Genomic DNA, 21,718 nt, shown 5'->3' with positions numbered 1-21,718 from the left:
AAAAAATCATCCTGGATCCCAATGAATTAGAAGTTGTCATTGCCAATACCCGTGCAAAATTAGCAGAATATACTCATCCAGATCCATATATTCCTCCTTTGAGACCAGGTGGTACAAAGTATGAAAGAAACCTTCCTCCACCAAAGGAACCTGTGGTGCCCGGTGATTGGTAAAACACAAGTCAAATCACGAGATAATTGAAAAAGTCGAAGGCTACATCAATTTTGGAGCGATTTCACAGCGCAGACGGAGATATTTTTTTCGGTGAAGTGAGAGAGCTTTTCGGGAATACATAAAATAATCTAAGTCATTCTTAATTCTTACGTTTTTTACTGGTAGATATCAATCTCAAACACCTCCACATGTCTCCAAAGTTCTATTCCTGGTACAACCGGATTCCCCTGAGTTTTCGAGTACCGTGCCGTAAAGACCATAAGAATAGTTGACCTTGGCTATAAACCGAGTGGAAAATAAGTGGCTTCACGTTAAAACTCGTCTGTACACTATAATTCACGTCATCTGCTCGTCTCCTTTAGCCCTTCACTCTGCTCATTCCATTCCATTCATTCTATTTTTTCTTTTGTTCTTTATGAAAATAACAAACTTTTCATATTTCAGTAATGAAATTTGACCATATATAAGGAAATAGCAAAAATACAAACTTAGACGATCTCGATTATCACTAGTATATTTATATTACACTCAATGATCGTATTATCCACGACGAGGGTTTCGAAAGGTATGGTTTTGCATGGAGGCGGGAGCAATTGGAAGATCAGACGCGCGATGGGAAAGGCACATGAGGATTTTTCGTGTGCAGCCTTCCAGCTCATCTCATCTCGTCGCTCCATACAACTCTCAACCAACACAAAATGCCCAGATCCAAGCGCTCTAAACTCGTCACATTAGCTCAAACCGATAAAAAAGGCAAGGAAAATAAAGCTCGTATCTTTGATGAAGTGAGAGAAGCTCTTGACCAATTTAGATACTTGTGGGTCTTGCGGTTGGATGATGTAAGAACTCCTGTTTTGCAAGACATCAGATCCGACTGGGTTGGCTCTAAATTATTGTTGGGTAAAAGAAGAGTTTTAGAAAAGGCCCTTGGTGACAATGCACAGGAGGAATATAAAGACAATCTCCATAGAGTCTCCAAACTTTGTTCTGGTGTCCCAGGGTTGTTGTTCACCAATGAGAGTCCGGATACTGTTTCAGCATATTTTACTGAATATTCAAAAGCAGACTACAGCAGATCCAAATCCAAATCTCCTATTGACTTTACTATTCCAGAGGGCGTCATTTACTCCAGAGGTGGTCAAATTGCAACAGAGGAAGATGTGCCCATGTCCCATTCTTTGGAGGAAACCTTAAGAAACAAATACAAAATCCCTACCAAAATTAAGTCTGGAAAAATCTACCTCAATGAACCATTTGTTGTCTGTCAGAAGGGCGATACCTTGAATGTCACCCAAGCTCTTATTTTGAAACAATTTGGTGTTGCTGCTTCTGAGTTTAAGGTTAAAATGATTGCATATTACGATGTGGAAACAAACAATATGAGTCAAATTTGAAACCTTTTCAGTGAATAAAATACACGTTTTTATAAAGCTCCTGTTTTCCAATTCACACAAATTTAACTCTGAGAGAGCACCATATTATACACGAATGTCATGCTCAGTATTTAGTTTTCATTAAATTGACACTGAACGAAAAAAAGCCTGGCGGACCCGTGTCCAAGATTCTTGAAACTGTAGATATTGTATCTGGGGATCTCGAAGGAACAACCCCGAGTCACCACAAATCTTTTTGAATTTAGCGTCACTTCAATTAAACCTCTTGCAACATGGAAAATGAACAGAGATTCCCCAGTATTCCGCAAGCTTTTGAAACCTTCTGTAGGAAAGTCTAGTAGACCGGCTGCTAACATGTTCAGGTCTGTGTCGAAAAGCGAAGCTACTTTGAAGTTCTCTGCCCCCAGTAGTCCTTCGTCTCGATCTGGTGGCAGCTCAAAGTTTCCTCCATCAGGTGCCCAAGCAATTATTTTGTTTGTCATTGTTTCATCATTCTCAAAGATCTCCGACGCTAGGGATTTTTGCTTGAACCATTCTGTGCCGTCAATCTCTGGATCAGACTCGTAATCAAATGATGTATTTGCGTGCAATTTTTTTTCTTGTGTGGTCAGACGCACACGTGCTTTGGATCTTTTATTCGTCTTACCTTTGTTCTCATTTCTGGATGTTTCAGGAACATGTATGACTTCAACTATTTCTTGCAAAGGCACTTTTTTGATATCACGCATTAATGTGTTATCAGATTCGCTAATGCCTTCACGTGCCCTCGTGTATACTATCCTCTCGTTTCTCCAATATGCCAAAGGTGCAATTTTGGTTCGTTTTGATCTTCGTAGACCTTCTGGTGGGGGCGACGGCAATGTATGGCTCTGGCTATTAATTTCTTTTGATGCCATCTCATAATTAAGCAGGCTTTGGAGGCTGCTGTCGCTAAGATCTTCTTCCATGTTCCTCGTCGTTTGACGCGCGGAGTTTTCATCATTCGACAAACTAATTGAACTACTGACAGATAAAGACTTGTCACTATGTTTCTTAGGGTATGAAGTCGATGCCATTTTCTTGGTGAGGCGCGGGGGCTGTTTTTCCTTTTTTGCTCGGGGAGTGTTTGCGTCTGGGACCGATGGTGAGGCTTCTTCATATGTCACCTCTGTCTGGGGCTCACCTTCGGCCAGACCATCACCTAAAGAGTAAGATATGAAGCCAGAATCATCTTCAATACTGTAGTTTTCATCCGAAATCACGTGTTCAAAACTGGCCTCCTTCCGACGAGAGGAACGTGCGAGATCACTATCTAGAATCGGGATACCTCTCTGATGATCTCTGGGAGACTCGATATTGGGATTGTCCCTAAAATTGCTGCTGAGAGAAATTTGAGGTTCGGCCTCAGAATACTTCAAATGTCTTGACGTATGACTTTCTACCGTGTTGATATGTTTATTGGTCGCTGAACCGCTTTCATCAAGTTTTGCTTCAAATTTCGAAACTGACCAACTCGATTCACTGAAGAACTCATCGATATCTTCCATATTATATTTATCTTTCGGTAAGTTTTCTTTTGGTTTGATTCCCATCTTGCGGGATTGGATTCCTAACTGCATCAAATTCATGATGTATGTTGTGGGAATATCCTTGACTGTTGCGCTTCACAATTCTATGAGTGACGCGCCCCTCAAATGTTTGTTTGATGCGCGACTTTGCATGCATACAATTTAATCATTCTGTTCATCACTTCGATATTAAGAAGGGTGACGCGTTTGAGGGCTATATTTAATGGGTAAATTATACTTATAATTGTATTAAAATGCGCAGAATGTTTAGAAACTCTTTCATTTGAAATACCACTTTTTCCGGAGAAGCCCTTTTATCAAGCTCACAAAATAGGCTCTAGCGAGAGAGAAAAAACCTTTCTGAGTTGGGATATATATTCAATTCTTTTAAAAACCATCAAGAATGCTCTTGAACACTTTGCAGTACTTTGACATGCTGCCGGGATATTGTACCTGTAATCGTGCACAAGAGGAACTTTATTTATTACAAACACATATTGAGAAGGGTGACATCAAAGTGTAGCACCGAAAAAGACGCATGACTTAAAACAGTTTATCCTGAAGACAGTATTTCCCAAATAAAAAATGTTATTCAACTCAATACTTCAGTTGGTATGCGCGTTGTTGCTATGTCGTCTAGCATGTTGATGTATGAACTTCGTACTCTAATCGCTGGTGAGCGCATGTTTTTACTACATGTTCATGCATAATTTATTTCGAAACTGAAAAAACCTTTGACACAACATGGCATACCTTAAATTTTATGAACATAAAAGAGCGCGACAGGGCTTTCGGAGGCTCTACTCTCACAATAAGTGTTCTTTTTTTGAATTTGTGATGCGAGTGGCTAAGTTGGTTTTTGGAATTTTAGTGTTTGGTTCTGTTGCGAGTGCTTGGGAATTCAACAAAAAAACAACATTACTGAAAAATATTCCTTCGTGCGATTTTGATAAAATATATGAATGTGGAAAAAATCCTAAAATTCCCGAAGATTTTGATTTACCGCAAGATGTGGATCCACTAGGCACAGAAATTATCAATTGGCTTAGGAGTGGTCAAGGTGCTTATTTTCTGGAGAAAAATTTAAAGAAGGCACTCGCCACAAATAGAGCTGGATTTTTTGAAATGATGCTCAAGTATCCAACTAAAGCGTCAAAGTTTCATAGGGTTGATATCAAGAGTTTACATGACTTCAAGGATAAAGATATTGCACTCCTCATGAAGAAGAAGCAGAACACTTTTGTGACCAATGACAGACTGATTATAGTATATTATGAAAAGGCCAGTAAATCATGGTACTTACAGGTATATGATCCAGCTGCCGTGTCAAAAAGTCTTGTTATGGGGGAAAAAGTTGCTCTCTCTAAATGCATCAATTCAGTCAATGGGGATTCTGGAACTGTTTCATCACTTTTTCGAGGGAGTTTCCATGTGGACGCTTCTTTGTACACACCGACTGATCTACGCAATCCCGTGAACAAAAAAGTTCTTTTTTCTATAGGTGGCCGAGTTAAGGTTGGAAGCACTGCCAAAATTTCAGGGTCAGTTACGTGTTTCATCGAACCCGGAAATTATGCTCAACCATACATGTATCCGTTCTTTGTTCAGGTACCAGAGGGAAAAAGAGTTAAGATAAAACACGACAATATTGAGGGTATTGCTATTACAGGAGAGTGGGAAATGACTCGGCCTTTCTCAAAGCTTGCACCCGTTTCACCTCTCGTGGAGTGTGAGATTGGGAATTCCTCGCAAGTGTGCGACACGGGTGCGGGAAATGGACTACACATCGGAGAATTGAATAGTATCTTCGCCCTTTTAGACAAAAATGGAAGCTCACAGAACTCACGCTGATTATTCCAATTTTGAGCTTACTCTGAAGGTAGACACTCTTCAGAGTGTGATCGAATCCTACGGGGCGCTATCTTCTCAGACGAGGAATTGGGTCGCTAATTTGGCAAATGCTTCCTCCCTCCTTTGGCATGCCTACCAACTGCTCAATATCCCCATTAACTGGGCAGGATTTTATGTTGTTGACCCAAAGCAAGACGACCAGCTTATTCTTGGTCCATTCCAAGGGAAAGTAGCGTGTCAAATGATCAAATTTGGTAAGGGTGTGTGTGGCACCGCGGCGGCTCGCAAGGAGACCCAGCTAGTTGATGACGTAACAAAGTTTCCTGGTCATATAGCATGCGATGGCGAGACCAAGAGCGAGATTGTTATTCCAATCGTCGTAAATGATAAAACGGTTGGGGTGTTGGACATCGATTGTTTGGTATCTGAGGGCTTTGATATACAAGATGAAGAAATGTTAGAGACTTTGGCGAGGGTCATTGCTTCATCCAGTGACTGGTAACATCTTACGCTTTTCAATCAACTTTATAGATGTCTTATGATATTTTTGGACGAGAAAATGTATAGCATAATTTACTCAAATTATCTAATATTATTTGTATTTAGTATGTGGACAATAAGCTTGAGTTGACAAACTGAGAGAGAATTCACGTGAATATTGGTATTAAAACAAAAAAAAGCTTCTAGCCGGTACGAGCCTCATGTTTCATTGGCTATTTGGTTGATCGTGAAGAGATTAATGTTTCATGTTTTTCTTTGGCTATACTGCCAGTCAGCATCTGACTAGAACGTGTTCAAAACAGAAACACGCCCGGATGTACATATTGGTGTTCGATTTCGATTTTTTCATTTACATGTGCAATTGAAAGGAAATATTATTCCCATGAAAATCTGAGGGCAAATCTTCTTCCAATTGTCCAAGGTCAAATTTGGTGATGAGAACTTCCACAAGAATGAACGTCTCAGAGGGTCCAAGGGTTTCTGATAGAAATCATGAGCATAAAACTTAATGGATTTATACGGCCTTTTCAGAAGGAGAGCACATTTTTTCACGAGTTCATGTAATGAGAAGACTCGAATCTTAATACTCAGTGAAGATTACGCCGACGGCCGCTTCCACATGTACGCGCTCACCTCAAAAGAAGGATCCGTACACCATACACACCCTAAAATTCTCGGCTCTTGGACTTCTCCAGCGATTCTATTAAAGCTCAAGATTAAAAAATGGTATTAGCCGATTTGGGATCAAGATTGCGCGATGCGCTTGGCTCCGTAGAATCCGCATCTGAGACTGAGATCCAGTCTATGATCAAGGATCTTTGCTCTGCATTGCTAGAAAGCGATGTAAATGTTCGATTGGTGGCGAAGTTGCGTGATAATATCAGGGCTAAAATTGCCACGGAATTTAAGAGCGAAGCTGAATCTGCTTCAAACAAGCGAAAGAAGTTACAGAAGATTGTTTTTGACGAATTATGCGGTCTAGTCGATTCTCACGAGGAACCGCCTAAGCCTAAAAAGTTGAGTCAACCTCATAAATCTGTCGGCAAAGGCGGAAGAAGAACAAAAAAGAGTGATGCAAATTCTCACATCATAATGTTTGTTGGATTACAAGGCGCTGGAAAGACAACTTCATGCACAAAGTTGGCAGTATACTACAAAAAAAGAGGATTTAAGGTGGGACTAGTGTGCGCGGACACTTTCAGAGCCGGTGCGTTTGATCAATTAAAACAAAATGCAATTAAATCGTCCATTCCATTCTATGGATCATACTTGGAGACTGATCCCGTCAAAGTTGCGTTTGATGGTGTGAAAAAGTTTCGCGAGGAAAAGTTTGATATTATCGTGGTTGACACGTCTGGACGTCACAAGCAAGAGCAATCTTTGTTCAATGAAATGGTTCAGATCAGTGAAGCTGTGAAACCTACTCAAACCATTATGGTAATGGATGCATCTATTGGTCAAGCAGCTGAAGGCCAGGCTAAAGCTTTCAAGGAAAGTTCGAATTTTGGTTCCATCATATTAACAAAAATGGATGGACACGCTAAAGGTGGTGGTGCTATATCAGCAGTTGCAACAACAAAAACCCCAATAGTTTTCATTGGTACAGGTGAGCATGTTGGAGATTTTGAGGTATTCAAACCATCAACATTCATATCAAAATTGTTGGGAATCGGTGATATACAGTCGTTGATTGAACATGTTCTGCTGTTAAATCTTCAAGATGACGAAATGCACCAGAAAACTATTGAGAATTTCAAAGAGGGAAAATTCACGTTGAGAGATTTTCAGACTCAAATGAACAACTTTTTGAAAATGGGACCATTGACAAACATCGCCTCCATGATACCAGGAATGTCTAACATTATGAACCAAGTTGGCGAGGAAGAAACGAGCAAGAAAATTAAGAACATGATCTTTATTATGGATTCTATGACTGCCAAGGAATTGGACAGTGACGGAAGGGTGTTCACCAATGAACCAGAGAGAATTTTAAGGGTTGCGAGGGGCTCTGGGTGCGCTGCAGTTGAAGTAGAAATGGTATTACAGCAGCAAAGAATGATGGCATCTATGGCAGGAGCTGCTAAAAATATGGGCTCTTCCGGGCAGTCTGCGGGACTTGGGGGTGGGGGTGGTACTGCTAATATGCAACGGATGATGCAACAGGCCCAATCAAACCCAAACTTCATGCAGCAAGCAATGAGTATGTTTGGAGGCGGAGGCGGAGCTGGAAATGATGTGCAATCCATGATGGGTAATCCACAAATGATGCAGCAAGCGCAACAGATGATGAGGCAAAATCCTAACTTGATGCAGCAGGCCCAACAAATGATGCAAAACCCCGGAATGATGCAAAAGATGATGCAACAATTTGGCGGAATGGGAGGGATCTAAAACAAGTATGTATTCAGTTCATTAGCCTAGATTTGGATATCGATTTTATTCGCTTCTTATCATTACTTCATATCCTGTTATCTAATTGAAAGGAAGCAATAAGATTAAGATCATGTTCCGCAAAGCTGTAGTACCCGGTATGCAGTGCTATCTCCGAGTATTATGATCGGGCCACTTGGTGCGGAATACGTGGATTGTCCGGTCAACAGTCGGAGTATCATAATAACTAACCAGCTATTTAAGCAACTAAATTCACCATTATAGAATTAGCTGCACATTTGACCCTAGATTACTGCTCATCTGATCTGGCTTGTTTGCGAGCTGGCATCTTGCTTACCTATAAATAAGTTGTTTACCCCACCGTGTTTTTAATCTAACAAGACATACACGATGACTAGTCCCTCTAAGAGTACCAAGGATTGGGAAAAAATATCCGACGAAATGTTTGAAAGGACTGAGAATGCCAACAAAGGGGTGAATAATGCCGATGTGGATTGGTTTCTTCGAGATTCAAATGTTTCACTTGCAGATACGCCAGCGTTGTCTTTGTCCAATATTGGGGCGAATGCTACCGATGGCAAAGAATTGAAACCACAGATAGGATCTCTGATTCATACATCCTCATCACCTTTACTCCCAGTTCTGAATGCGCATGAAACAAATATGAACAAGGCTAAGGCATCAGTGTCTTCAATTCTGGAGGAAGAGGCTCATACCAATACCATCCAAGACTATTCTATAGAAGCTGGATCACCAAGGCATAACAATAGAAAGAATAGCGTGTCGAGTATTGGGAGCGCCTCGAGTATTGATAGCTCATCAAGCGCTGGTGGCTTCTTTTCAAAGTTGAAAAATAGGCTTCAAAGAAGCGACTCTCTTGGCTCTACCCAGTCATTTGTGGATACTGCGAGTCTGTATCATCACAAAAAGCACTCTCATCCATTGATACTGTCAATGCCCGAATCGATGCCCAATAACTGTGTAAGTGATTCTTCTGCCGTTGAATTCCGAGCGCCGGTATCAAATCCTGATTCTGAAATCGATGACCCACATCTACAAGAGTACATCCAGTTCTTTCGCCAAGATCATAAAAGAAATTCATGTTTGAAACATCAGTTGACATATAAGAATACTCAACAGCTGAAACATCCTGACCATCACTGTGATACACCGCACCAGCCCTCGAAGTTTTCCTCATTTTTTCGAAAGATGAGTGTTTCATCCCACCCACAAAAACGTGAAGAGCCAATACCGTCTGGTGATTCTTCGCTTGAATCCGTGACCAGCTCCGATACACATTGCGGTTCAGAGGAATTTTTGCCCGAATTGAGTAATTTGAAACCTCTTAGACACGTTGCATTCCACTCGCAAACCTTTCTCATTGACCCTCCTCAGCAGATTCCCTCTAGGAATCCTAGAAAAGGTAATGTAGAGATATTACCCTCAGGAGTTGTACGAATAAATCCTCTCACAGAAGCAGACAAGGTGGCCATAGAAAAATCCCTTAAAGGGCAGGGTGGCGGCCTAGTTGTGGGGGGGACAGGAGTTTTAGGACTTGCCGAAAAGGATTCAGAGACTATTGAAATAGACAGCCACGAGTTCTCATCGAATGAAACCTCGAACAATGAAGAAAAAGATGTGAAAGTCGACGAGCACGCCAGATCTTTAGGGATCGAAAAACCAATGATGCATCTGTCAAGAAAGACAGGTTATACTGTGCCTGTGAAGAAGATGCCATTAGACTTGATGTACACACGCTGTTGTCATTTACGAGAAATATTAGCAGTTCCTGCAATTTTGAAGCAAATTCCACAAGGTTCGACTGCCCCCTTACCTATATTGCAGCTTAGAAATCCAAACCCTACAATGATAGAGATTCAGACATTTGCCGACTTCATACGAATTGCTCCTATAATATGGATATCTTTGGATGGCGTGAGTCTCTCGATCGAGCAATTCAGTATACTTTTGAGCGCAATGTGCGCCAAAACACAGTTGGAAAAGTTGAGTTTGCGGAATACACCAATAGACACGAAAGGGTGGATACTTCTTTGCTGGTTCTTGTCACGAAATAGAGTGATAAACAAATTAGATATCACTCAGTGTCCACCTTTGTCTCTAAATTTGTTAAAAAAGAAGAAAAAGCCCAACTTGGATAGAAATTCTTTTGCGAGAATGATATGCAATCGTGAAAATAGGTCTGACATGGATTGGCCTTTGTTTACTGCTGCTCTCATAGCAAGAGGGGGAATTGAGGAATTGATTTTGACTGGTTGTTGCATAACTGATCTTTCAGTGTTCAAATCACTCATTTCGAAGGCAGTGACAATAAGAACGTTCAAACTTGGATTGGCATACAATCAAATTTCTCCACAACAATTAGATTGTGTTCTTAAATACTGGGTTTTTTCCGACAATTGCAGGGGTTTAGATCTTGGATACAATGATCTCCTGTCTTCACGATATCTCAAGATCTTCTTGAACCATGGAAGGGTCGAAGGTGCTCGAACTATGGTTTCCAAATCACAAATTTGGTTTTTGAGTTTGAACGCGACAAATTTAAGATTTGACAAGACTTTCCAAGATTTTTTTGAAAATTTTATTGTTCAACTACCTAAGCTCAGGTACTTGGATATGTCGAATAACCCAAAATTGTTTGGAACGCATCTAATATCATTTCAACATACATCTATGATTTCTGGCAGTCAGATCTTTCATCAAACGAAAGCAGGTGCTCAGAAAGCAAACAACCTTGACAACGATAGTCTTCAGCAGAAACACACTGAATCGAAGAATAAGAAAATCTTTCCTCATTGCGACTCTACCATGAGGGAAGACGCTACTGGATCAGAATTCTCCTCCGAAAGTATAAACACCTTTTTTTGTTCCAAACTTCCACGTTTCAATAATTTGGCACGGCTTCACTTGGAAAACAATGAAATATCATCACAAAATTTGAAATCCCTTTTCGAAATAATTCCATTTTGCAAGAGCCTAAATTATCTTTCAATTATTGGAAACCATCTAGATATATATTCCGCAACATCACTTTTGCAATGCTTGCGTTATTCAACATCTTTAATCACCGTGGATGCAGATTACCTGGATTTGCCAGAAATATTGAAAGAGAAAGTTGGCCTATACTCGATGCGAAATATGCACCAGATTTTCAACCAAAATATAAACAAAGAGTGTAATTCTGGCACTGGTACAACTGGAAGCAATACTCTCACTACCTCACTTGCCGATGAACTCAATCAACTTCTCTCCAGAAGAACTGAAGAAAAATTGGATTTTGAATCACCTGAGGTTAAAAATGTTGTCAAGAAAATTCAACATCACAGATCAGTATTACAAGACGCATTTGCTGACTTGTTTGACCTACAATATAGAAGAGAGTTGAGTGTGGAAGGAAAAGAGACTTTAATCAAATTGTTATTCGTTGACTCTGCCTTGAAATGGGCTTTAAAATTGGTTGATAGTTCTTTCATCGAGAAGGATGAAAGCCTTAGTTCATCTGATATCATCAACATGAATTCCGCAGAAAACGGAAGAAATGAAACTAAATCTTCAATGTTGTCCAAAGCCCGAGAATCCTTTCTGGTTGAGCAAACAGCATTATCTCCAGTAGACCTGGGTTCACTTCAAGTTTCGAGACAGCAGTCTTTGACAAATTTGGCCAGCCTTAACAAAGAAGAAGGTTCTGCTATGAAACTTCTGCGAATAGGGGATCAGGCTATTTTCCAGGATCTAAATTCTGCCTCTGGGGAGCAAATAAGACAAAAGCTTCTTAGCGCTAACCTTTCTGATCTTGACACTGTCATTGATAATATTTCGAAAGCGCGAGACAAGGGCATAGCGATGAAGGAGATTTTCAATACTAGTATTAACAAGAAATTGGATGCTGAAGCTTCGGACGATACGAAGCAGGTACTTGATAAACCCACTCCGGGTGCAAGTACTAATACCCCAACTGAAAATATGAAATTGTTAAACAATGTGTCATCAGGCAGTGCGGGTGAAGAGCTATCCATAAATGAAACGTATGACGAGATCTTGCGTGAATTCAACAAATAGAATTATACTAATTTACATTTTAAGAAGAGTTTATGCAGTCATGTGTTGGGCTTAGACACTCGTCATCAGAGAGTAATATTCATTCCTTGAGAGCAACCTTCAATGAGTGACATCCTGCCACAACTAGAACTCGTCATCTGAGTACTCACTTGTTTTTTTTGCTGGTGGAGCACCGTCATCATCGCTATATTCATATTGTCCCTTTACACTCTCACCAGCTTCTTCTGCTGACTTTTCAGCCTCATTATCTTCTGCCAAATCCTCACAAGCGTCAATCCAATCTGAGTATATGTCCACTGGGTGAGACAAGGAATTTATTGCCGTTTGAAAACTCTGACCACATATTTTACAATGCAAGTCACCTATCCCATTTCTTTTATCCATCGTACAGATCACAGATTTCTCATGATTGCAAAACAAGCATCTGAAGCTTATGTCAAGCTTTTGTTTCACCTTTTTCACAGGTTTTGCCGCTGTCTTACGTTTACCCATGATCAGCGGTTGTTCCAAAGCACGTCCATCCTTGAAGGCTCGAAAAGGCGTGTTGTGAGTAGTGCGATCTGCAAAAAAAAAGAGGACAATCTAAGCCGTTCAACAATCAAAAGCTATGCCCCAAAACCTTTCAATACACTCTATACAAAGCAATTCATGATTTACACAAAATAATATAAGTGGTAATCTACAGTGAAATACAATGTATTTCGGAGATAAGAATTACAAATGTTCGTATCGGAATTTAGGCGATAGATAAAGTGGTGCATAATATCTCATCTTCTACGCAACTTTTGTATTAAATATCCACAGTGATATCTTACTTTTTGTGCGGATACCCTCAATCAATCAGTGTTATTCAATATTAACTGAGCTTTTCTTTTCAATCTCAATTCTAGTCTTGATTTTTCAAATGCCATATTTGACTTTTTCAAGGTCTCAGCCAGGGGCCGTTCTGTCAGGGTTCCGGATGAAATTTCCTCATTAAGAGTGCTTGGAATGACGACTGTGGATAAGTTTGCATTGACTTTCAAAACTCCTGCATACTTCTTATTGAGTTTTAGACCAAGTTCGTACAACTTTAGATCATTTTCTCTCATCTGAAAAAGCTTTAACGCATCTTCAAATAAATCGTTAATAAAGTTGGGGAATAGGTTCAAGCGCGTTGAAATCGGGTAATGAAGAAGCAATGACAAAGCTTCTGCGAAATCGCACAATGCCAACTCAGCTTTCAAATGTATCAAAAAGACGATTATTGAAAAGCTTATCAACTGGGGAACACATTGTGTTAAACTTGACGCCCCCACAGCGGCAAGTTTATCCCAGAAAGACGATGATATTTCAAGGTCATTTCCGAGTTCTCTAAGAAGAATCAAACGAAAAAACCGGATTATCCAAAGCTGTGTATCGAGCTTGAGTTTGGTGATAAGATTGTAGTGTATGAGTTGGTCAACTTTCATGAGAAAACTATTAAAGCGCTCAATCGATATCATTAACACAGCTTCTGACTCATAAAACTGACTGACAATCCCAGTACCAACAACAAACTTGTTGAACAAGAAGAATGAATCATGTTCCAAGTAATGTAAGTCGAAAAGAGAGAGTACATTCAAATCGTCTACTGAAAGCGTGTTTGTATTTGGGAGTGCTAGTGACTCTTTCAAGATATTCTTATAGATGAGACCGAGTACTTCATGAAGCCCTTGCTTGTAACCAGCCTGGGGATTACACTTCGACCAAATAAACAATATTGATACCACTTGTCTTTTGTGGCGCAAGGATGCATCGTTGTGAGAATGAAAGACCGGGTCCCCCGGAAAAAGCCTCTGTACATCAAGAATTATTGTTTTTAAAAGTTCCGCGTCATCCTGATTGGTTTCGCTAGTTTCTTTCCGTGATATCTTTACTTTGGTGTTCGTCAAAGGATCATCTGTGACATTTCGAAAGCGCAATGATTTTTGTGGCTCAGTTTGTAGATTGTGTATTTTGCTCGAAGGCTTCACCATGAAAAATTCGTTATCTTCGTCAAGACGCCACCACGGAACAATGATATTTGATGATTTGCGAAGTTCATGATAAATTACTCTGCATGTCTTGAGCTTGTCTTTCCATTCTCGTGTATTAAGTGTCTTGGTGATTAAACAGGTTTTCCAGAGTAGCAATCGAGAAAACTCCTTGCTTTTGGAATCATAGTCGCCCAGTAAGATTCCTTGACGAAATTCTGCGAAGTTACCCTTGAATTTACTAACGGAAAGGAGGACCTTTGAAATCACTTCATTTTCTTTCAACATCGTACTAGTTTCTGCTGTTGACCCTTGTATTTGTTTGAAACATTAGCGCTATAAAGCTTATATGAAGGACATTGAAGGATGTTATAAATATTGTATCGTGGTGAATGACTTGACATATTCCACAGTCATGTACGAGAAGCGATTGCATATTGATAGTCTTAACTTCTAGTGTTTGCGAGCAGACAATATTTTTGATGTACTTCGATTCCGTCTTCACGAGCTACCCCCGACACCACCAAGAGACATCTGTAATTTGAAACCGTCTCTCACTCCATAAGTGTTCGAGAAGTCAGCTCTTCTTGATACATAATATCCCACATCAAGTTCCACCAGCTGCTTGACATACTTCATCCCAAACCCCAAGCTAAATACCCCGCTTTCCTTGAGAATACTATTACTGACGTTACCTGCCATTCCGGTGACATATATTCTCATGGGATTGTTTCTTGGATTGAGGCCAGGATGCAAAATATTAGGCATATGTCCAAACACAGTAACACCAGCCTTGTAATATTGCGTCCCCCCATGTTCATTCACTCCGTTACGTGAAAAGCCACGAAAGCTATGAAAACCCCCCAAATAAAACTTGTCCGATACATGAAACAGTTTTGAAGGGTGTGCTGAAAAAATTGCTCCCATTTCTTTAAAAAAATGTGTCGTGAACATGTTGTTGCTCGAAGACTTGAACCAGTCAAAAGAGCATGTAGTTTTCATAAAACCAATTTGAATATCTCTCAGGCTTTCCCGTGCTTGATCTGAGGAAATCTGATTGTTCATGGAAAATTTAAAACCTTCGCTCAAAAATCCGTTTGACACAACTGTATTGTCATACGAAATTTTACTGATCATAGATGATTTGTAATTTTCACCGATAAAGGACAGGAGAGAATCATTTTTTTGATCACTAAAATCATCAATTGATCTCTTGATTAAAGAAAAGCCATTAAACACAGATATACCTTTTTTCCGGTTAAGAAACAGAATTCCGATAAGACCTCCAGTGGCTTTGCTCGAGTTTTGCTGCCATATTTGATTGTTCTGGTGTGAATTGTGAAGATCAAGGATGAACTTATAGGCAGGGTTCCTCAACTTCGTCTCGAGCTTCAATATTGATTCAAGACGCTCACTGGGCTTGTATGGCTGATAATTCACACCAATGTTTACTTGTTCTGCGTTATGATTAAAATTGTTGTTGATATATCCCAAATCAACCGTCAAAAAGTCTTCATTATTGAAACCAAGAGCGAGGTTACCCTCGCTCAATTCCTTTGTCTCGAGGTCGTAGACAACCTTAGTCACGATGGGTTTATCTTTATTATAGGATTTCATTTCCGGAAAAGAATGTGTATAGTCCACATGTAATGAAGGCTTAATCTTTTCAAAGATTTCTGCTTTCTCCAAAAAGTCAGAACTTTGGTTGACCTTTGACACCAACTGATCAAGGGTATAATCACTCTTCTCAATCAATGGACTCAAGAGTTTAGAAAAAAATTGTCTCAGTATATTGTGACCTCCATTAATCTCCACCAGTGTAAGAAACACTGGGTGAGAGTCGGAGCTCTCTAAAGCCTGCTGTTTAAAAACTTCAGACTGAAATTGTTTAGCTGACGAAGACATTGCTGAAACACCCAATTGAAAGAGTCCGTTGAGTGTGCGTAAAATTTGTTGGAACTGGGTTCGGTGTGCGGCACATGGCGCGGAAAGGGGACTGCAAATCGAATGGTCATATTTTAGATGAAGGAATACAAAAGATCAAGGAGAAACAAATATCTTTTCTTGGTGGGGAGCCCAACAGCTCATTTGGCAGATTTTACTTGAAATAGACTTATAGGTTAGCTCCAGTTTTGTTAGGATGTACATAGAAGTCATTATGTTCACATTCAACGAAGTAACAAGGAAGTAGGGCTATGATACTCCCGTGGTTGGAGAAAGCGAGATTTTGTACCATAACTTGCTGAATTAGTCAGTTTTGAGTCATTCGAAAATCAGCGTTTACGTCCATTTATTGAAATAACATCATCAAAAGACCACTAAACAAAGATTTCTTGTATAGAGAACACAACCAATGGAATTTTGCTTATTCCCATTTTGAAATCGCTCACCCGTACTATATAGCTTTAAGTTTAGATATTACATTCGTTTCCAAAAGCTCCCATTCTAAGGGAGCTCTTCAACTGACAATGACTACTGTCACCGAAATGATTAAATTCTAAGCCTTTTCTTATATCTTACAAAATATCAAATCTTTGTTGAGAAATAGAGCGATATAAAATTTCGTTTTTTAACGTCTTAGAAGTGATCTACTATATCACAATTGATGCAGATTTTGTTCGCAGTGAAATTTTGTTTACTTAAAATTATGATTTGTGAGCGGAATACAAGATATTCCTTCCAAAATTCAAGCTTCCAGCAAGCAATCAACCACAGCCCCATCAAAGGCCAAATCTAAGAGTTTCCAAGTGCATTTGACATTGTTTTGCTCGAAAATATCAATGACTGTGTTAGCAATTCCTTCAAAATTATCTGTTGCCAAGCATAGAATGGTAGGTCCAGCTCCCGACAAGCAAATTCCACATAAACCATTCGTAGTTTCAGCTGTCACATTCTTCAAGACAGAGTCAAGTCCAGGAATAAGTTGAGCCCGATATGGCTGGTGAATCTTGTCTTTCATTGCTTCGTAAATCATTCCATGATTGGGGGGGTCCAAAGTCAAAGCTGTGGTTAAAACTGCTAATCTTTGCAAGTTAAACACAATGTCTTTCTTTTCGTAGGACAAAGGAAGAACTGCTCTGGAGTCATCCGTTTTGACTTCAAATTCTGGAATTATAGTAACGCAACGTATCTTATCGTTCCACTGGTATTTCAAGTACAGCCCAATCGCGATTGGAGGCGGATTGTTTTCGTAGCTCGCCCTTGGCGTATGTATTTTGGGTAGAATGTTTTCAAGTGGAACTGATATAGCTGCCTGGTTCTCCGAAGATAACTCATTGAGATATGAACCAACAAACCCGCCCAACATAGCTGCCGCAATATTGTCAGGATGTCTTTCAATGAGTAGACAATAGTCAAGCAAACGTTCTTTGGAAAAATTAAATCCTCCAACTTCATTCCCCAACATCACGCCACCTACAATGGCCGCACCAGATGACCCTAATCCACGACCCAACGGGATTGGATTTTTCACAAAGATCTGGGTTCCCGGAGGGAAGTTTTCGATTCCATTACAGCGCATCACGTACAACGCAGTTTGCGTCACAAGGTTTCTTTCACTTTGAAGGGGCACATTGGCGGCACTGTCACCCTCGTACGCTAGCTTGGCGTTGTGCGTGTCGACTGAAGTATCTATTGCCGAGTCAACTCGGACATGGATCTCCAAATATAAATTCAACCCAATTCCTAAAACATCAAAGCCTGGACCTATATTAGCACTAGAGGCAGGTACTTTTATCGTGAAATCCCGCATTTTTGTACTTTGTAACTTAATACGCGAGCCTTCGATGGTGTAGGACGTGAACGCCAATAAAATTTAGAAAATGAGTCAACAGCGATGTGAACTATACACAGTCTAAAAGTACTGAAAATGCGAAACAGCGATAGGTACCGAACGAAACGTGAAATAAAATTATGATCTGCTGTGATTCTTAAAGGACGTGAGAAAATATCATCAATTAAATTATGCAGGTTTCTCTTTTCTCCCAAGCTATTTCAGCAGGTTCCATGGGTAATGTAACCATGGACTGGTAGTCAACAGGGGGAAGTGAAGAGCCCTTTTCGTATTTCCATTTGATGTTGTAAATGTAAGAGGCTAAAATCGTCCCCAATTGTACATAGGCGAACTGTTCACCAATACACCTATGTCTCCCACCTCCGAAAGGCAAATATGGTGAGGCCACACCTTTAGAAACTTTTCCAAATCCGTAGTCCACTCCATCATCTTGCGTAGTCGTCTTTTCCATTTCAGCCCACCTGTGAGGGTTGAATTCTTGGGCATTAGGAAACCATTCTTCAGACACGTGAGAATATCCAGGGGAGACCAAAACATAGTGGCCCTTGGGCACCACAAATTTGGTATTAGGAACGAGGAGATTATTTTTCACTTTTCTGAAAATAGAATGCAACGGCATATGCATACGCAAAGTTTCTTTGATGGTGTTATTGAGAAGTGGCATCTCTTGTAAATCTTCGTAAGACAAGTCCAAAAATTTTCCGCCTCTAGTCTTGAGTGCCGATAAAACTTCATTATACAACTCTTCCTGCAACTCAGGTTTCTCAGCCAAATGCAAAAGAAACCAAGCTGATGTGGCTGCACTGGTATGTTGACCACCCATCAAGACACCAATCAACAAATTAGCGATTTCCTGATCAGTCATCTTGACGCCATCTTTGTAAGTGGAAGTAAGCATAAGTGAATCAATTAAATCTCTGTTCGACACGATGTCTCCTGCTTTTCTACGATCGTTGATCAAAGACATGTAAGTGCTAGAAATTTTCTGTTGTGCGGAATCCCTGGCCCAGTATGAGGGCAATGGCAAATGAGGAAATACGAAATTGATTGGCGTAAACCCTTTATCCAAATCAGAGTATAGCTTAGCAAAGGAGGTATCGAACCGAGCTCTCATGTCATCTCCCATTAGAGATTTAGAGGCAGTCAAAATGGTCATTTCGGGTTGAGTCTTCATGACATTAGCAACTCCATTATTACGCTCGGTCATTGAGTAATCACTGCATGTCTTGAAGTAATCCAATACCTCTTCTTGGATTCTGGGCACGTATTTCTGAAAAGCATCCTTAGTCAAAGCAGTCTTGACGAATTTTTTTTGTTCCATTAACCGATTATTGGGACAGTCATAGATCACTCCCTTACCAAATACAGGGGTGGTTAAATGAGAGTATGCTTCTTCGGCTGAAACATCTGATAGTTTCGAGTTCAAAACAAATTCGTGCCCTTTAGGTCCCAAGTATACCGTCATAACTTTGCCTAACAAGACGAAAGCGAAAACATCTCCATACTTTTCCCTACAGTTCTCGAAAAACTCATAAGGTTGCATTCCATATGCAACAGCAGAACCAAGCCATGGCACGGTATGATAAACAAGGGGCACTCGGTCTTTTCTAAGGGAATACAAAAGTTGCCAAATCACATTATAGACAATTGGGCCTAACACGATGATTCCTATTTTTAAATAAAGGTTTAGGCCTGAAAACGCCTCATAGGCGTATAATGCATATTCCTCGATGGCCATATCAGTACTTTAATTCTAACTATCTAAGGTTGGAGGCGAACGGCGGGCTATGTCCATTTAAGTAGAAAAATCAGAGATGGCTATACGAGGTGCACGGGTTCTAGGATAAGTTCAATCGCGATGCAAAAAATGGTGCGGTTCTGCTTCGCGTCCATTTGTATAGTTTACAATATACACGTGACGATGATGAACACGAGCGAACCATAAACGCCCGATTTGTTGCGTGATCGTGCATACAGATGAAACTTTAAGTCAAACCATCATGCGATTAACTGGTCTCAAAAATATTTGGGAAAACCTCACGAGAATGATATAAACGTGCACTGGAGACTTCGTGTATTTTACGCCCACATTGGCACTACATGATATGAATCCTGATGGTGCTATGGACTATTTTTGTGAATTATCTAACTAATCTTTTATTCGACGCATCATTACACGAAAAAGGGGCCATCTATTAATATTGAAAGGTTTCGCGATTCTTTGTTTTCACTTGTTTTCCAAGAATGCGCCAGATGCCCGCCCTGTGTATTACCTTTTGGAGGTTTACTGCTTCATAAGACTAAAAAGCAACAATGACGTTGGGATCTCGATCATTCGTCGTCTCAGAACCCAACTTCCTACTCTTGTGGCTAACCTTCTTTCTCTATGTAGTCTGAGTTTTCGTCGTATCGTAGCCCGAGCATTCTTGCCCTCGTGAGTATTTGCTCGTATTCCATTGTTAAGCTCTTGTTTTTTCCCTCGAGAAATTTGATGTACTCGACTGTTTTAGCTAAAATTGTCCCCTTGTTTAGCTTCGTGGCAGGTTGTAAACCCTCTAGGCTGGTGGAACTATCACTCAGGTCCGATACTTCCTCCAGTTCGCTTCCTTTGATTCCTTCATCAACTTTCAGTTTATCCTTTTTTTCAACAGCTGCACGAAGTGTAGGAACAGAATGTTGAAGGGCTGTAAACTTATCGTTAATTTTGTTTCTGTATCTTTGCTCTATGACATTGTGCGACGACTTCAACTTGACTTTGTTCGCCGGTGCTTCTGAGGCATGCCCCAATGAATCTATGGTAGTTCGGGGATCTTCACAATCAGGCATGTTTGTGTGCTCTGTATTGGCAACCTCTATTCTTCGCTTTTCGAAAGAACCTTTGATTTTATTTTGCTGTGTAGAAGTTGAGGAGGTTGAGAAGGATGTTGACTCTTTATTTGCTGATCCGGTATAAAGTGCCAGAGAGGAAAGCAGTCCGTCTCTGATATTCTGTTGTGAATTAAAGTCACTGCTTAAATCTAACACCTCTTCTTGAAAATTGTTTAGTTTTGGTGGAAGACCCGCATTAACCTTACTGAAAAGCCCAAGTGGTAAATTTTGGTACTTGGTCATTTCAAGCTCTGAATTCTCAGGATTAAGATTCGGAGGTGTGTTGCTATTCGTCTGGAATGTGATATATGACGACACTCTTGGATGAAAGCTCTTAGTGCTGTTTTTCAATTGACCACGTGCAATTTCAGATGAATCAAAATGGTTCACGCTCTGGTTTGATTGAACCATTAAGGGAAGGATATGGTTGCTCGAAAATGAAAAAAATACAGCTCTTTAAGTTCTTCAAATAACAACTTTTACCCAGTATCTTTGCTGTCTCAAGAAAGAATTGAAAATTGTTTAGCACGAACCGGAGATTGATTTGGAAGGTTAGCAGCGGTAAGAGCAATTTCTGATTGAGACAACAAGTTGTGTGGTTTTATTGTCCTTTTCTCTTTATGAAGGATTTGAGAAAAGAATTAGTGCTCGAATTACTTTGGTGGAGATCAGTCTTTGATGTTGCCGAAAGGGCGCCCTCGGACATGGTGGATCAACCTTAACATAATCTGGAGTGTCCAAATCTCTTGAGAGCACGAGTATTCTGCAATCTCTCCCATCGGATTAATAAAATGTTGAAATTTTGATTCACCATTTACCAAGTTGGCCTTCCTTTTATCTTGTTTGGTAAACTAATGCAATATTTAGAAGAAATAATAAAATATTGTCAAAAAATCATCCAAAACAACGTTCTTTTGTCATAAATGCTTCGAAAAATCCTAAATCTTTCTGATCTTTCTCATAAACTTTCTTCCCACATTCATAGTAAATTTTAAGCCTTTGCTAATGAACAACAGAAATTATAGGGCCTTCTTTTGTCTCATGAAGCAGTACACTTGAATATCGTTTCGCGAAACGGTATATTATACAGTATGGCCGCATTGCAACTCATCTCAGTGTTGAGCTGCG

At 40.1% G+C, this 21,718-nt stretch overlaps 11 protein-coding genes across 11 annotated transcripts; 4 read left to right on the top strand and 7 right to left on the bottom strand.

Annotated features, from left to right (window-relative positions):
- Positions 1 to 828: 828 nt before the first annotated feature.
- On the top strand, positions 829 to 1,978 carry MRT4 (Mrt4p). Its single transcript, XM_018855780.1, has one exon. It carries the CDS (start codon positions 873 to 875, stop codon positions 1,566 to 1,568), a length of 696 nt encoding a protein of 231 aa, XP_018712701.1. The 5' UTR covers positions 829 to 872; the 3' UTR covers positions 1,569 to 1,978.
- Positions 1,679 to 2,464, bottom strand: MIF2 (Mif2p; the record flags this gene model as incomplete). Its single annotated transcript, XM_018857103.1, has 1 exon — positions 1,679 to 2,464. One exon carries the CDS (start codon positions 2,462 to 2,464, stop codon positions 1,679 to 1,681), a length of 786 nt encoding a protein of 261 aa, XP_018712700.1.
- Positions 2,465 to 4,940: 2,476 nt separating this feature from the next.
- METBIDRAFT_77660 (L-methionine (R)-S-oxide reductase) lies at positions 4,941 to 5,468 on the top strand (the record flags this gene model as incomplete). Its single annotated transcript, XM_018858740.1, has 1 exon — positions 4,941 to 5,468. The coding sequence occupies one exon, from the start codon at positions 4,941 to 4,943 to the stop codon at positions 5,466 to 5,468; it is 528 nt and encodes a 175-aa protein (XP_018712699.1).
- Positions 5,469 to 6,160: 692 nt separating this feature from the next.
- On the top strand, positions 6,161 to 7,964 carry SRP54 (RNA-binding signal recognition particle subunit). Its single transcript, XM_018858290.1, has one exon. It carries the CDS (start codon positions 6,191 to 6,193, stop codon positions 7,856 to 7,858), a length of 1,668 nt encoding a protein of 555 aa, XP_018712698.1. The 5' UTR covers positions 6,161 to 6,190; the 3' UTR covers positions 7,859 to 7,964.
- A 284-nt stretch (positions 7,965 to 8,248) lies between these two features.
- Positions 8,249 to 11,935, top strand: MHP1 (Mhp1p; the record flags this gene model as incomplete). Its single annotated transcript, XM_018857184.1, has 2 exons — positions 8,249 to 10,562; positions 10,695 to 11,935. 2 exons carry the CDS (start codon positions 8,249 to 8,251, stop codon positions 11,933 to 11,935), a joined length of 3,555 nt encoding a protein of 1,184 aa, XP_018712697.1.
- A 61-nt stretch (positions 11,936 to 11,996) lies between these two features.
- METBIDRAFT_148292 (uncharacterized protein) lies at positions 11,997 to 12,599 on the bottom strand. Its single transcript, XM_018854546.1, has one exon. It carries the CDS (start codon positions 12,425 to 12,427, stop codon positions 12,059 to 12,061), a length of 369 nt encoding a protein of 122 aa, XP_018712696.1. The 5' UTR covers positions 12,428 to 12,599; the 3' UTR covers positions 11,997 to 12,058.
- Positions 12,600 to 14,609, bottom strand: METBIDRAFT_148331 (uncharacterized protein). The gene has a single exon (XM_018854547.1). It carries the CDS (start codon positions 14,215 to 14,217, stop codon positions 12,772 to 12,774), a length of 1,446 nt encoding a protein of 481 aa, XP_018712695.1. The 5' UTR covers positions 14,218 to 14,609; the 3' UTR covers positions 12,600 to 12,771.
- Positions 14,431 to 15,834, bottom strand: SAM51 (Sam51p; the record flags this gene model as incomplete). Its single annotated transcript, XM_018857219.1, has 1 exon — positions 14,431 to 15,834. The coding sequence occupies one exon, from the start codon at positions 15,832 to 15,834 to the stop codon at positions 14,431 to 14,433; it is 1,404 nt and encodes a 467-aa protein (XP_018712694.1).
- A 781-nt stretch (positions 15,835 to 16,615) lies between these two features.
- Positions 16,616 to 17,680, bottom strand: THR1 (homoserine kinase; the record flags this gene model as incomplete). The annotated part of the gene is made up of 1 exon (XM_018857156.1): positions 16,616 to 17,680. One exon carries the CDS (start codon positions 17,678 to 17,680, stop codon positions 16,616 to 16,618), a length of 1,065 nt encoding a protein of 354 aa, XP_018712693.1.
- A 205-nt stretch (positions 17,681 to 17,885) lies between these two features.
- ERG11 (sterol 14-demethylase) lies at positions 17,886 to 19,432 on the bottom strand (the record flags this gene model as incomplete). Its single annotated transcript, XM_018855779.1, has 2 exons — positions 19,075 to 19,432; positions 17,886 to 19,043 (listed from the first exon to the last, which is right to left on the bottom strand). Exon 2 carries the CDS (start codon positions 19,041 to 19,043, stop codon positions 17,886 to 17,888), a length of 1,158 nt encoding a protein of 385 aa, XP_018712692.1. The 5' UTR covers positions 19,075 to 19,432.
- A 350-nt stretch (positions 19,433 to 19,782) lies between these two features.
- HMS1 (Hms1p) lies at positions 19,783 to 21,442 on the bottom strand. The gene has a single exon (XM_018855778.1). The coding sequence runs from the start codon at positions 20,999 to 21,001 to the stop codon at positions 20,093 to 20,095; it is 909 nt and encodes a 302-aa protein (XP_018712691.1). The 5' UTR covers positions 21,002 to 21,442; the 3' UTR covers positions 19,783 to 20,092.
- Between the last annotated feature and the right edge of the window lie 276 nt (positions 21,443 to 21,718).

The sequence above is a fragment of the Metschnikowia bicuspidata genome (assembly GCF_001664035.1).
Source record: "Metschnikowia bicuspidata var. bicuspidata NRRL YB-4993 chromosome Unknown METBIscaffold_2, whole genome shotgun sequence".
NCBI classification, from domain to species: Eukaryota; Fungi; Ascomycota; class Pichiomycetes; order Serinales; family Metschnikowiaceae; genus Metschnikowia; species Metschnikowia bicuspidata.
The sequence above is the reverse complement of the archived record's forward strand: the minus strand, read 5'-3'. Positions and strand labels throughout refer to the sequence as shown.

What these genes read in the sequence shown, in the direction of transcription:
- METBIDRAFT_148331 (XM_018854547.1), bottom strand. Translation starts at nt 14,217, where the DNA reads ATGTTGAAAGAAAATGAAGTGATTTCAAAGGTCCTCCTTTCCGTTAGT.
- MRT4 (XM_018855780.1), top strand. Translation starts at nt 873, where the DNA reads ATGCCCAGATCCAAGCGCTCTAAACTCGTCACATTAGCTCAAACCGAT.
- SRP54 (XM_018858290.1), top strand. Translation starts at nt 6,191, where the DNA reads ATGGTATTAGCCGATTTGGGATCAAGATTGCGCGATGCGCTTGGCTCC.
- METBIDRAFT_148292 (XM_018854546.1), bottom strand. Translation starts at nt 12,427, where the DNA reads ATGGGTAAACGTAAGACAGCGGCAAAACCTGTGAAAAAGGTGAAACAA.
- HMS1 (XM_018855778.1), bottom strand. Translation starts at nt 21,001, where the DNA reads ATGGTTCAATCAAACCAGAGCGTGAACCATTTTGATTCATCTGAAATT.